At 45.4% G+C, this 15,216-nt stretch overlaps 1 protein-coding gene across 1 annotated transcript in view; it reads right to left on the bottom strand.

The window, feature by feature from the left end:
- TP53BP1 (tumor protein p53 binding protein 1) overlaps positions 1 to 14,120 on the bottom strand; it is a 63,060-nt gene extending 48,940 nt beyond the window's left edge. Inside the window, exons 1-10 of the mRNA XM_024216331.2 lie at positions 14,016 to 14,120; positions 13,426 to 13,598; positions 13,159 to 13,294; positions 12,744 to 12,831; positions 12,260 to 12,342; positions 10,775 to 10,936; positions 10,220 to 10,301; positions 7,622 to 7,806; positions 5,487 to 5,613; positions 2,390 to 2,484 (exon numbers count right to left, since the gene is read on the bottom strand). Coding sequence (XP_024072099.2) covers positions 2,390 to 2,484; positions 5,487 to 5,613; positions 7,622 to 7,806; positions 10,220 to 10,301; positions 10,775 to 10,936; positions 12,260 to 12,342; positions 12,744 to 12,831; positions 13,159 to 13,294; positions 13,426 to 13,590 — 1,123 coding nt within the window. The 5' untranslated portion in view covers positions 13,591 to 13,598; positions 14,016 to 14,120. The remainder of the gene's footprint in view (positions 1 to 2,389; positions 2,485 to 5,486; positions 5,614 to 7,621; positions 7,807 to 10,219; positions 10,302 to 10,774; positions 10,937 to 12,259; positions 12,343 to 12,743; positions 12,832 to 13,158; positions 13,295 to 13,425; positions 13,599 to 14,015) is intronic.
- Between the last annotated feature and the right edge of the window lie 1,096 nt (positions 14,121 to 15,216).

Here is a 15,216-nt window from a genome sequence, read left to right as displayed (position 1 = left end):
GCCCAGCTCTGAAGGCAGCGCTGCCCAGCTCTGAAGGCAGCGCTGCCAGCAGCAGCAGCGCAGAAGTAAGGGTAACAGTACCGTAACCTCCCCTACAATAACTTTGTGACACACACACACAAAACTCCTTTTTGGGTCAGGACCCCTTCAATTACAACACAGTGAAATTTCAGATTTAAATAGCTGAACTCATAAAATTTATGATTTTTAAAACCCAAGGACCGTGAAATTGACCAAAATGGACCGTGGATTTGGTAGGGCCCTAAAAAAATGTTAAAAGAACACTAAGGTAGCAAAGTCACGTACTTAGAAGTTATGAAGTGTAAGTTTAAGGCTGCCTTTGCAACCTTAATTCAGCCCCCTTCTGTGGATCCATGATGATAATACAGACTTTAATCACATATTATTTTTCCATAGGACCCGTCTCCTTCAGTGCACAGGCAGGATGGTGCTTAGGGAATGAAACAGGGTTGTGTAACAAATGAGGATGTTTTCTATAGGATCCCTGCTTCTTTGGAAGGTGTGTGGTGAACAAAGGGGACTGCAGGAAGAACAAAGACTGTCTCATGGTATGATGGCATATACAAACCATACACTGGGCAACAAGGGGTTCAGGAGCTGCTCTGAGCTCAGCACAGACTGGAGAAGAAGTTAAAAGGAGCAGAACAGCTCGCCTGTGGGCAGGCCAGGGGAGAGGACCTACACCTTGCAGCTCCTGAGGGAAGGCAGGATATCTCCCATGCACAGCTGCTTGAAGGTTCCTCCCTGAGGGAAGGGAGGACCTACTTTTCATAAACTCTGACAGGGAGGCATTTCCCTCTCTCACATACTAACCCAGTTTGTGTGTATTGATTCTGTGTTTTGTTTATAGACTGCCGCCGACAGGGAGAGACTTAGAACTGAACTGGCCAGAGGTCCAAGGCATGAGAGGAAGCAGCTGATGCCCCAAAAAGGAGAAAGCTGCCATGCCTGGACACAAGGAGGTGCCATGCAGTGAGCTGACCCCCTTCACGCTTTCCTGTACGGACTGTGAACTGTGGACAACAGAGGGATGATAGGAAGTGGCCCAGGGAAGGCAGCCTTAAGGCACTCCTGGGCATCAGACCCTTTTATTGCCCTTACAGAGCCCTGGGCTGGAGTGGGAAGGCCCAGCTCCCCTACCAAAAACCCCTCTGCAGGTCAAAGGGCCTAAACTCCTGATTACTAGGCAATGCTCCCCACGTATGAAGACCACCACAAATTGTTAAGGCATTTGAATGTCATCCTAGAGAACTGGATTCTACCTCTGCCTTTTCCACAAAGCTCCTATGAGATGCTGAGCAAATCACTTAAATCAATCCTTTCACCAGTGGTCACTAGTAGTGTGGTTCTAATTTTCTGGGAGCCTAGCTTGAGACATCTGGGGCCACATTTGCGGAAATGCTGAGCTTTTCAACTGTAAGTGAAGTCCAAGGGATTCTGTGCTTTGAACATGAAAGTTGCTAAAAAATGCTAAGTACTATTTTAAAAAAAAAAAAAAAAAAAAAAAAATCAAGCTTTAGGCATCTCAAGTTGGGCACTCAGAATTAGTGAACACTTGATAACTTTGGCTTTAACGTCACTTTCTTGGTTCTTCATCTGTAAAATAGGAATACCACCACCTGACCTTGCATGGGTACAGGTAAGAGAATCATCTGAAAATAATGTCTGAAGCCCTCAGATGCTACAATGAATACACCATAGCAACAGGATTTGGATAGTGTATGTTTTAATAAGGCCTGGAGTCACATTTTGAACAAGGAGGATAAGAAAAATATCGAACAGTTACCCATTCATTGAGCACTGTCCTTTCCGTGTACTGAATGAGGCAGGGGTCCTGTGGAAACCAGTAGTATGTAATTATAAAATTGAAGACGGTATTATAATGCACAAGGGGTCTGAATTAAGGTACAGTGAGTCTTTAATTTAGGTGTCGGCTCCCCACCCCTCCAATGCAATATATTTATACATAAGAGAAGAGGGATTCCTGCTGCCCTGCAGTACCTATCCTGTAACATGAATGCCTTGCCTCCAAGGGAGCACAACGGCAACTGACCCTCAGCATCCAATGTTCAGTGCATCCCCACCTTACCAAGAGAAGGGGGAAACTAGCTGATGATGCCATACTCTTCATGTGCTATCTACCTTCTCCCAAAGGTACAGGGAGAGCCACTGTGGGAATGGCCGATCGCATGTGCACTTAAGAAATCAATCAAGTTTGAAGACTCTGGGGGAGAAGGAGAGGCGCTTGTTACTCAGATTGCAATATGGAAATGATTCTAAGCGGTGTTTAGAGGAAGCTACACACACAGGCTGGAGGAGTATGTATAGAGAAAAGCCAAAACCAGATCAGTATTCACAGAAGTTTTACCTTTTGTTTCTTCCTGTTCTGTGGGACTGCTGGGGATGATAAGAGGATGGGATCCAAAGGCACCAGGAGAAGGAGTAATTAGGCCTGAAGAATAACTGCTGAGAGAAAAAAAAAATAAAGTCAAGTCACAGGTCAGTTAATGCTTTAGTTATTTCTCTTACTCCACAAGAGTAGCTCCAGCTTTTAACAACGGGAGCCTGGTTCACCAGCTAAGACAACCAAGCCAATGAGCTTAAATCCCTCAAATGACCGTAAAGGAGTACAGGCAGGGGACCCGCAGCTCAGTTTCCATGTAGCAACAGTCTACAGATCACAACATGAAGTCCAAAAGCAGGGAGAATCCTACTTATTCAGACTGCGGTTAAAATAACTTGACAACAGATATGGAAACAAGCATTGTACTGACATATAGAAACAAAAACAAACTGTCAAGAATGGAGGAGACATCTAATTCAGTATCTTGTCTCAGATAACTGCCAATATTGGATACTTCTGAGGAAAGTGCAAGGAACTCTGGGGTAGAAAGTTATGCAATAACTTCCTCTCTGGGCAGGTTTCTTCCTAAGTGCAGGAAGTTAATGGTTGACTTATGCTCTGTAGCATGTCCCCTTATTTATTATCTCAGGTCCTTATATGCGCCCCATTATCAAAGTACCTGAATGCCTCACAATGTTTAATGAATTTACCCTCACAGTACCCCACAGCGGTAGGTAAATGCTGTTACCCCATCGTACAGATGGGGAACAGACAGACAGGCTAAGTGAGTTGCCCAAGGCCATACAGGAAGTCTGTGGTGGGGCAGATACTTGAACGCAAGCCTCTCAAGTCCATTGTATCCTGTTTTTATTCTACCTAATGAAACTGTGCATTACTCCTCATGTTAGTGCATAGTCTGATTTTTACTAAGATCTTGCCTTACGATAGCACTGAAGAAGTCAGAGTTTCACAGATTAGTTATACATTGTACAAAAATTTCCTCTCAGCAGCTTTAAACTGCTGTCTGAGTTTAACTATATCCGCGTGTTTTTTCTATTATGAGAAGAGATAAATGGGAATCATTCATACCATTTATTGTTTTGTATCCTTCTAACACATGAGGATGGAGTACCAGTTCTGAACTGTAGCCCAGGAAAAGGTGATAGTGGTGTGCAGGGGAAAGAAAAAAGCCAGATTGGAGATAGTCAGGAATGGAATTTGAAGAGAGGAACTCCAGACAGCAGCTGTAAGCAGTCTGTTCAATGAATTTAGACATGAAGGGGAGAAAAGAGATGGGGCAGTAGCTGCAGAACTACATGGGGGTCAATGGTGGGGAGGTTTGTTTGTTTGTTTGAAAGGTGGGAGAGACTAAAGCATGCTTGCACAGTAGAAAGAGAAGAGAGACAGGTTAATAAGGACAAAGCGTGCAGAGAAGAATGGATGAAAGGGAGATTGGGACCTGGGTGGAGTTACGAGGGTAGGTTGAAGGGTTAGAGACCATCACCACAGGATGAAAAGCTCTTGTATCAGTGACGGGGCAATGGGGAAAGTGGTGGGGAGGAAGGAAAGGCTGAGAAGTCTAATTCTGGCAGTTTTGTCGGGGGGCGGGGGGGGGGTGGGAGAAGAGAGAGAGAGAGAGAGAGAGAGAGAGAATCAGTAAGCTCCAGTGTAGAGTGAAGTGGGGCTGGGGAGGTTTGAGAAAGGAGTCAAAGGTGGTGAACCGGTGAATGGGACTGCACACGTGGGAATCTGAGTGGAGAAGCAGAGGGCTTGGCTAGGATGGTAGCATAATTGAAGGAGGAGAGAGAGAACTGTAGTGGAGAAAGTGAGCATGGTCACAGAACTACTGCCAGATGTTCCGCTGTGCGATGTGGCAGTGGAGGATGCAGATGATGGGGAAGAGCTAGGGTGGGCCTTCTGATGGGAGAGAGGGGCAAAGGAGTCAAGGGTGGAGGGGAGTGTAGAATGCAGAGAATCGACAACCATGTCATGGGAAGAGACAACAAGGAGGAGCCAGCTGATAGCGGAAGAGAAGTCACTAACACTGATGGTCTGGAAGTCTCAGAAGCATAAGGGCAGCAGGCAAGAGGCAGATATCCTATCTTCAGAGAGACCAAGTGATTGACAGAGTGGGGGACTCAATGTTGAAGAGATTAGTGCTTGGTGAAGATGTGAATGGCTATCCTAGGGAATGGGAGGATTGATCCAGGTTCGCAGGTCAAAAGAAGCGATCTGTTCTATCTTTTACCAGAAGAGTTAGCTTTGTATTATCAGAGAACTTTGTCTGACCACAGTCAACTTTAGTACCAGTCAACTTCCCCCAGTTTCTCCTAATTTAAACAATACACCTCCACCCTAGCCACAGAAAATTAACAAGGTGTTTCTGCATCAGAAGTATGGCTCCTCTGAATAAAATGGAGCCATTTCTTTTTGTGTAGGCTCTCCTTTCCCCAAATAGTTCCTCACTGCCTAACAAGTTTTAAACCCTCTTCTTTACATCACCATCTTCTCAGCCATAGGTGGACACTCTGAAGTATCCACATCCAGTCACCTTTGCACTGAAGTTTATTTCAGAGACAGCTAGCAAGGAGATCCTGAAGTGTGCATGGAGCTGGGGACACCTTCCCCAAGAAAGCTATTGGGAGTTCAGGAGAACTGATACAAGGTAAAAATAATTAGCTTAATTTTTTAATTATCGCTTTGGAGGCTAAGACTGAACAGATTTTACAACTCCTCTACAGCCTGCAACTTGGCATAACCTGAATAGAACCAAAAGGAGTATAATTCTCTCCCAAGCAGCACAAAGTCCCCACTCATCTAACAGAAAACCCGGTAAGGTCCCCTATTCTCCTTGAGGAAGGCTGAAAGGTTACTAATGAGCGCAATGTCTTCCCCCCCAACGGAAAACCGTGTGAAAAGCCAGAATTATACCTTATTAGCTATTAAGCTTCAAAGACTTCAGTTTACAGAAAACCACAATTACAATTTAATCCATGTTGGAAGATTTAACCCCACCTGCTCTGCTGGGCTGTTTGTCTCAGTGACTCATCCCATGCAGGACAAGTGCATATTAGAGGTGTTGGTTGTGTGTTGTGGGGTTGTGTTTTGTTTTTTTGCTTACGTGGAAAGACTCTCCTGACCAAGGGACCCCTGCCCAGAGAGATGCAGGAGGTGCAGAGTGCCAGCAGGGGTGCATGCCACGGAACCTCCCACTTCCACCCTGGTTATGGTACAGTCACTCTCTGAAGCTATTTGGAGCAAGAGGAAACAGACTGGATTATTATAAAGCAAGTTATAATAAATAAAATAATAATACTAATATATGGAGATATACCTATTTCATTGAACCGGAAGGGACCCCGAAGGGTCATTGAATCCACCCCCTTCACTAGCAGGACCAAGTACTGATTTTGCCCCAGATCCCTAAGTGGCCCCCTCAAGGATTGAACTCACAACCCTGGGTTTAGCAGGCCAATGCTCAAACCACTGAGCTATCCCTCCCCCCCTCACTTCTGCAAAGTTACCTCCCAGTTTGACAAAGACCAATATTCTCAGTGAGACAAAAAGGGATTTTGGAACCACGGGTCCAAGGCACGTGAAATGCAAGCATCATAAGGCTAAGAGGTAAAAATCTCGTTACTAGCTGGCAAAAGTGGCCTGCTCTCTCATACTGGATTATAAATGTTTACACAAAAGAACTGTAGGAAAAAATTCTCAATGGTTCCAATACCAGTTCAGCCAAATCAATGCTAGAACTGGTGGGAGCAATAGTGTAGACAAGGCTCTGGCAACAACAAAGAAGAAAACTTACTGCTTTTACCCTTTTCATTAGATAAGTAGATTTTACATCCAGAAGGTTTAACAGTGTTATAGCAATTTAACTAAAGCTGTTTAAAAATCACACCTTTTAGTTAAACCAGTGCAATTTTGTTTTGACCGGGCCTTTAAACCATGATCAAGTCACCTTTTTAACCTTCTTTTTAATAAGCTAAGTAGAATGTCTTAAGTCTCTCATGGTAAGGCATGTTTTACAGACCTCAATTCATTTTTGTGACTCTTTTCTGAAACCCCTCCAATTATTCAATATCCCTTTGTCATGTGGATACAAGAAGGGGACACAATATTCCAGTAGTGGTCTCACCAGTGCTATATCTATATATATCGAGAGAGAGAGAGATAGACAGACAGACAGACACAACCTCCCTATTCCTCCTCTATATACCCTGTTCATACAGCCAAGTATTGCTAAACTTACTGAAAAGCAAGTCTAACTGAAATATGGTTAAAATTATTCTGGTTGCTGAAGCCTTTACACTAGCACTTGTACCAATTATAATACCAGTTCAGCTGAACTAATAGGAATTTTGGGGATAAGTTTCCCCAACATGGACAAGGCTTAAAATATGTGCCCATACTTTTTCTGGTGTCACATAAAAGGATTAGCAGTTTTACTGCCATGCCTTTTTGGGGGGGAAGGGGGGAGTGCAGGGAAAAGGGAGGAATGCTCAAACAACCCATTCTAATGGCATTATTATGATTCACTTCAGAACAACGAGAGAACATTTGAACGCTCCTCACACAGGAGAAGGCTGTGTTTTGCTTTCCAAAGTACTTTCACATTCAATCAAACATACTCAAAGCATTCTGCCAACTGTAACCTGCTTCCCTGTAAGTTGCTGTCAAAGGGCACATCTGCGCAGTAATATCCCTTAAAAAGTCCACACAGTTGAGATATTTAAACATTTCGCCATCTGGGATCCAGTTTAAATCCTGCATAAAGTCTTTCAAAACAGAAGTAAAACCTACGAAGTCTTCATCCCAATTTCAGCTAGGTCCGCCCCCCCCGAGGATCTGTTATCTTGTTACAGTTCAATATTTTTGTCCCAAATCCAAGCTGGACATAGCCCTTCCCACTGAGGGTCTGTCTTCTTGCTTTCCCAGCACCTCTTGCCTAGAGTTTGGCCTTCTCCACCAGATTTCCCCTCTGATGGCTTCCCCCTGCTGACTCAGGACCTCACAGGAGTTTTCTTACTCCTACAGTGTCTGCAGGCAGCTGCAGATAACCACCCTTATAAGCCCCAGGTGCCTTCCCTCAAGTCCAGTGGGGCAGCAGATAATCAGTCCAGTTGCACTGGACCCCACTTCCTCTTAAAGGGGCCAGTCACCCTGTGACAGATGCATATCCCCCAGCTAAAAAACAGAACAGTGACTGCTCCCTTGGGATGGATACTTTGGCATTAGTTGGTCTGTTTTTACCTGTTGTGTGGCTCTGGGAAAACATATCTTCCTGAGTTGACAAAATCTCTGACTCCTGCAGACAAGGATCAGGTCTCTTCTCAGCGGGCAACCCACTTTCAAGCATGTCGCAGACAGACATTTGTATCCTGCTGATCTCTTTGTGTTGCTGTGGAATTCTGGGAGAGCTAGACATAACCCCTGACCTGGGAAATTCAATTTATAGTCGTATTGCAGAACTATCATGAATATTTATCAGCCCAGGTACAAAAATCTACTCACTTGTCCTCACCACAATGATAGCAGGAACAAATAAAACATTTTTACCCATGTCAAAATACACCTGCCCAGTGTTAATATGGGGTGGGAGTAAGTAGAATTTAAAGCTGAGTTAAACACTTTATAATAAAAAGTAAACTCAAGGTTCTGATTTCAGCTCATTACAAAGTTGCAAAAACAGGTTTTAAATAGAATTTTAAAACATTACTTATTAGGGCTGTCGATTAATTGCAGTTAACTCATGCGATTAACTCAAAAAAATTAATCGCGATTAATCACAGTTTTAATCGCACTGTTAAACAACAGAATACCAATTGAAATTTATTAAATATTTTGGATGTTTTTCTACATTTTCAAAAATATTGATATCAATTACAACACAGAATACGAAGTGTACACCACCGTTACACTACACCAATACAAAGTGGCCACCATTCCAGGGGACATGCTTCCATGCTGATGACACTTGTTAAAAAAATTGTGACTGAACTCCTTGGGGGAGAATTGTACGTCTCCTGCTCTGTGTTTTAGCTGCATTCTGCCATATATTTCATGTTATAGCAGTCTCGGATGCTGACTCACCATGTTGTTCGTTTTAAGAACACTTTCACTGCAGATTTGACAAAACGCAAAGAAGGAGGTACCAAAGTTACATTTCTAAAGACAGCTACAGCACTTGACCCAAGATTTAAGAATCTGAAGTGCCTTCCAAAATCTGAGAGGGACAGGGTGTGGAGCATGCTTTCAAAAGTCTTAAAAGAGCAACACTCCGGTGCAGAAACTACAGAACCTGAACCACCAATAAAGAAAATCAACCTTCTGCTGGTGACATCTGATTCAGATGATCAAAATGAACATGCATCCGTCTGCACTGCTTTGGATTGTTATCGAGCAGAACCCGTAATCAGCATGGACACATGTCCTCTGGAATGGTGGTTGAAGCATGAAGGGACATAAGAATCTTAAGTGCATCTTGTTCAGCCAATTGCTCAGACAAACAAGTAGTAGGACTGAGTGGACCTGTAGGCTCTAAAGTTTTACATTGCACTCAAAAACAAAACAGTTATGTAACAACACACACACAAAAAAAAAAAAAAAAATCTACATTTGTAAGTTGTGCTTTCACAATAAAGAGACTGCACTACGGTACTTGTATTAGGTGAATTGAAAAATACTATTTCTTTTATTTTTACAGTGCAAATATTTATAATAAAAATATAAAGTGAGCACTGTACACTTTGTATTCTGTTTGTAATTGAAATCAATATATTTAGAAAAAGTGGAAAACATCCAAAAATATTTATATAAATGGTATTCTATTATTATTTAATCAATTTATTAATCTTTTTAACTGAGCAATTAGTTTTTTAATTACTTGACAGCCCTATTACTTATTGAACAGGAAGCCGCTATCATGAAAATTGGACAATGCAAGTGGAACCTAAAGAATATGCTTTGCCAGTTAACAGTGAAATTGGAGAGTTTCACCGTTGGAAGTTTTATAATTAAGAGTTATTAATAAAAACAACTTTTTTGGTTAAACAAAATTATAAAACTTCCAACAGTGAAACTCTCCAATACCCAACAGAGTATCATTAACAAACACCCGAGAGACCACAGCCCATTCCCTGAAAACAGGGACAGTGACGTGGGTTTCAAAATGTCCTTTAATAAATATGTTGCTTTCTAAAGTTAAAAATGAGACACTAGCACTTTCTTCTAGCCTATTGCATTGCCACATAAAAAAATAAAAATAAAAGTCATATGACCATTTCCACCCCACCCCCTTCCCAGCCAGGAAAGGATGGGAGCTCTCCTCAGCCACCATTACTGGGCCATTCAGCAACTTACACTGTAGGAAGTTCTCAGGCAGTGTGACAGGGCACTGAGCAGGAACTGCTGAGCCAGCCCTCTGTCACTCCAGCTCCAATTCATCTCCCTTAATTGGAGCTGGTTAGACCACCTGGCCCTAAGTGGGGAAGCAGAGACAGCTGCTGCCTAATTAGGGTGGGGCTGTATAAAAGCCGGGGGGGGGGACACGACAGGAAGAAAGGGAAAAGGCAGGTAGTGGAAGCAGGGAGGTAGCTCTCCCCTCCTTTCTGCCTGCAGACAATAAAGGGCTACTTAGATGGTGAAAAGATGGTGGGAGCACAGCCTGTAAATAAACTGCATGGGTGGTTATTGAACACAGGGTCTCTCGGTCTTTATCAGCCCAACGGGGCAGGAGCCAAGAGGGCCCTGCAGCACCTTGTTACAAGCAGTAATACTTGTTGTTTTCTCAGCTTTCCTCCTTCTGCATGCCCCCACCCAAGGTACCTACAGAGAGGGCAGTTGTTTTACCTTCCAGACTTCTCTTGCTGGCACGGTACACCAGTGTAACTTTCTCCAGTGGACAGAGCTTTACTCCTAACTATGTGCAGTTCTAGCAGGAGACACAGAAAACATTTGTTACTCAATTTAAATAATCTGTGCTAACAAGTATCAATGAGCATGCTTGGCACTTCACATTACACAGATCTCAACACAACCCTGTCATGAATTTACAATCTAATCTAGAAGGTCCATTGATAGAGAAAGCAAGAAAGGGATTGTGAGGTCTGTAGCAAAAAATAGATTCAGTGTCAGATTTTCTGGATTGTTAGAAGCTAGCTAAAAAAAGAGGTACTCCTAGAAAAAGACAGATGTTGACACTTGGGCAACAACGTAACAGTGAAGGAACAAGCCCAAAGGAAACAGGAAGGCAGAATTCCCCTTCTCAAGCTTTGGGCAGCTTTAATATCCTTCCTACGCTTGCACTTCCTAACAGAGGAAACATGCCACCTACAACTCAAAAGGATGCAGAGAGAAATTTACCATCTAAGGAAAAGATCTCTATGAACAAGACCATTTACATACCCTCGTTAGGGTCATTCCTCATGGGATTAGAACAGGTAGGGACAGTGCCTGCTGGCTGAAGCTGGTGCCCTCTGCCCTCTTCACTCAATGTTGAGTCTCCCTCGAAGTCCTGGCTTTGTGAGAGTTCCAGAGCTCCAAAACCCAACTGCGATGTGCCAGAATCTAGCACCAAACATCCATAAAGAAAAAAATAATTTATGTACAGATTGCCATTAGAATTGACCCCCATTGCACACTGAAACAAAATAGTTAGCTAGCTCACAGACACCTTCCCAGAGAGAGGACCCATTAAAGTGCCTACTATAACTCTGAGCTAATACCCACGGAGACAGAAAAAAACAGCTGCTCTCAGTAGTCTACAAAAGCTGCACAGCACCTCTTTAATAATTAAAATAAACCAATAATATAATAGGTACTGTGATGTTGTGCAGTCTATATGGTTTTATAAAAATATGATAAGTGAATATAATGTAACTGGGATATGCTTCATGCAAAAGGTCTCTTGTAAGGTATCATTACAAAGCTTATAATCTACTGTGTGATCATCCTATTTGTATAAATGTACCACTCTTGTATCTAAAACTAGGAATATGAAATATAACTCTGAGGGCCTATTGTAATTATGCAAAGTGTGGGCCATTAACGGTGGTTTGGAATCTTGATGACTCCCATTAACCAGGACCATTGTCTGCAGATGGCTGTGTTTTACCTGTGAGTCTTGCTCAGTGTGTGTGCTGGCAAGTAATTTGGGGCAAGTAATTCAGACTCTGGGTATTTGTTGGAGCAGATGGGAGTGTCTGTCTCAGCAAGACAGGGGGCTGGAGTCCTGAGCTGGCAGTGAAAACAGGGATAGAAGTAGTCTTAGCACATCAGGTGGCAGCTCCCAAGGGGGTTTCTGTGATCCAACCCGTCACAGGTACAATGATTGACATTAAAAAGCCCTCATTTGCCAACAAGTTACCAAACAATGGTATCAGGTAATGTACTGTATCCCAGGAAATAATTGTGGTAATTCAGCCTCCAAGGGTAGCACTTGTGGGTAAACGCTAACATTTAATGACAGCCATCACATCAAGTATCCTTTATTGCTAGCATAACAAACTTTTAGAAAAACCCAACTATATTCTAATGATCTGGCTACTTCCATGCCCTCCTAAGCCCCTTCCTGTCCTGAAGACCTTAGCCAGTGCAAGGATAAGAACTACTCCACTGACATTTGAGAGGGTGTATGGGTGGGTAGAAAACTCGTGGTTTTCAAACACAGGGCACACGATCAGTATTGATTTCTAAAGCCCCCAAAGTATTTGGGGATGAGCTCTCTAAGCAAATTGTTTTTTTAACAGTTGCTTCATATTATCTTAATCTGATGGGAAACAGTGAACCTGCTGAAGGGGAAAATTATATAAATGCACACACATGCTAATGGAGCTCCAAGCAGATTTTAATGCTCTGAGGAAGTCACTGAAGAGTCTAGAGCAGAATTACCTTCAGCACCCAGCGAGTGGGTAGTGCAGTGTGAGGCATCTTCACCTGCTTCCTCAGCAGCAGCTGCTACTATCCCAGGAACCCTGCAGTGGAGAGAAGAGATGATCTGGACAGTTAGAAATATAGCACACTGGGGTTTTTTTCAGGCTGTTTTCTTAAGTTTATTTTTGTTCACACATGGGTCCCTCAGCATCTAAAAAAAAGAAATCGCTGTCCCCTGAATTCAGGGCTGTTCCTCAGTACATCTGAACCATCCCAGAGGATCTCACAGATTTCCAGGAAATGTGCTAAATTTCACAAATAGGATTTTCTGCTGCATTCTGAATTGATTCGCTATTGTACTGTTATACATCAGTTAACCCCAGCAGCACTGGCGTTCCAGCCTATGCCACCACATAAGGGGGAAGGTCACTAAAATAATCCCTCTAAGACAAACAGAAATGGAGATGGGGGTGGAGGCAAGGGCAAGGAATATTCTATCCACCTGTTGTTCTTGGTAGGCTGAGGCAATCGATCAATAACTTGGCTGAGTGAACCAGTCGTGTCCAGATGGGTAGAACTGTCCATGGACTCTGAAAACATAATAGACCATTAGAATGGAAGAGAGGCAAACTTCTGGCTATAGGGACGGACATTGAGGAGCGAGGAAGTCAGCAGTGTTCTGACAATAACAGCTCCCTGTTATAGTTGCTTAGCCCACTCATCCCTTCCATGGTCACATGCCTTGATACTCAGCTCTTCACAATGATTCCCAAAGCCCTGGTACCATCCTCTCCAAAGCCAGCAACCCCCAAATGTCTCATCAACACAAGCATTGCTCTAAAATTCATTTTCCTGCAACTGAAGAATGTTAACTTCTCAGAGATAAATAAAAGGTAAAGTTACTTGTGCTCCCTCACCTGTGAGCTGCTTTTCCTCATGGCCTCTGTCTTCTCCTCCTCCACCAGCAGCCAGTTTGCTACCCTGAGGGCTGGTCATTATCTCCTGTAAAACACATGCACCTGATTTCTGCATCTCCAGTTCTTCATTAGGCACCTGGAGAGAATTCAGCCTAAATTGAGCTTACTTCTCCCACACAGCCCAAGCAAACTACATATCAACACACATCTACATAGAAACTTGTATTTCACTTCCTTCCTACCTCCCTCAAAGGAACTTTCACTCACCAGTACTGGGCTCTGGCAGTTGGAAAGAGGTAGGGCTAGCAGGCTGAGGCAGCCATGAGCAGTGTCCTCTATCACTGCACTCTCTGGCTGGGAGTCCTCAACTATCAAGCAGGGAGTGTCCTGCTGAGAGAAGCCTAAATCTAGCTGGCTCTGGCTGGGGTCCATCCACTGCCCTAAAGAGAGAAGACAAAGGGGTCAGTGCAGCTGGAACTTGCTGCAGGTCCTGTGGAAGTTATTCTGACTCCCTCTGGTGCCTAGGCAGATGCAGGAGACGGATACTAGCCCATGAAGGCACCCACCCAAACTAGAGCTTCTAGCTCTCACGTCCCTGCTCGGGTAGCGCTGGTGGCCAATCCCACACCTCCCCCCCTCCCATCCTGCATCAATCTCCCTGCACGCATGACATCTCCCCGTCCCCTCTGACGGCTCCCGCCTCCCCTCGGGGACGGCAGGGCTAGGCGGGACTAAAGCCCCGGGAACAACCCGGCCCTGGTTTGGGCCCGCACACGGCTGCCCTCCTCCAGCGTCACCCACGGGCGGCCGGCTCACACGCCCCCCCGGAGGGAGACCGGAGAGCAGGCGTGACCAACCGGGACGGGCTCACAGGGCCCTGCGTCAAACAAAGCCCCTACAGCGGGGCGGCCCCAGGCACAGCGGGGCGTCGGGCCGCCCCGCCCCCAATGGGGCCGCGCTTGGCCGGGCCCCCGCTTGCCTGCTTCCCGCGGCTGCTCATGCTTCAGCCTCGCTGATGGGCGCCGCCGCCGCCGCAGCACGTCCCGCCCCACGCACGGCTGCGTGGTTACCACAGCAACGCAGAGCTTCCTCCCCGCCCCCTCCGGCTCCAGAGGCAGAGACCGGCCCGGGCGGGCGGGACAGGCACAGGCCCGGGGCGGCGGCGGAGGAAGAGAGGCGAGGCCGCCCGCGGTGCCCGCTCCCAGGGAGCGGCTTGGCCCTGCCTCCCGCAAGCCCCGGGCCAGGTGTCGTACAGGCAACTGCTCCCTGTAGCAATGGGCTACTTGGAGTGTACTGAGCATGCGCACAGGAACTGCGCATGCTCAGTAACATCTGCTGAAGCCACTGCCCTTCACGCTGCCCTTGTTAGCGGTAAGAGTCTGCGGACCAAAGGGGTGTAATCGCTGTGAAAAGCAGCCACCAGACTCTTACCGCTAACAAGGGCAAGGTGAAGGGCAGTGGCTTCAGCAGATGTTACTGAGCATGCTCAGTTCGTGTGACCCTGCCAAAAAACCCTCTGCTCCCCGGCCTATGTTTTGCCAAACACTGGTGTCTCAGGCCACCAGGGTTGTGACGACACAAAAAGCTTCCTCTCAGAATTTCCTACTGTGGGTGCACTGAGCATGCGCGTCCGAACTGAGCAGGTGCAGTAACATCCGCTGTTGCCGCTGCCCTCACTCTGCCCTTACTCTGAGTCAGACTTTGCTGCCTGCCCTTTGGAGGGGTTAAAAAGGGGCAAATCGCAGGGGGGGGGGTATCCTATCCTATCCTATCTCCTAGAACTGGAAGGGACCTTGAAAGGTCATTGAGTCCAGCCCCCTGCCTTCACTAGCAGGACCAAGTACTAATTTTGCCCCAGATCCCTAAGTGGCCCCCTCAAGGATTGAACTCACAACCCTGGGTTTAGCAGGCCAATGCTCAAACCACTGAGCTATGGTGTCAGGGTCTAAGCAGGGAGCAGAAATTTACTGGCCGGGGGGATCGAGCTATTGTAGATAGCAGCAGAAGAGGGGCTGGAGGGGAAAAATCGGGGGTGGGTGGTGGGAGCCGGGGGGAGCT

The sequence above is a fragment of the Terrapene carolina genome, unplaced genomic scaffold (assembly GCF_002925995.2).
Source record: "Terrapene carolina triunguis isolate 2854851 unplaced genomic scaffold, T_m_triunguis-2.0 Scaffold67, whole genome shotgun sequence".
NCBI lineage: Eukaryota > Metazoa > Chordata > Testudines > Emydidae > Terrapene > Terrapene triunguis.
This window is presented reverse-complemented; position numbering and strand designations above follow the sequence as displayed.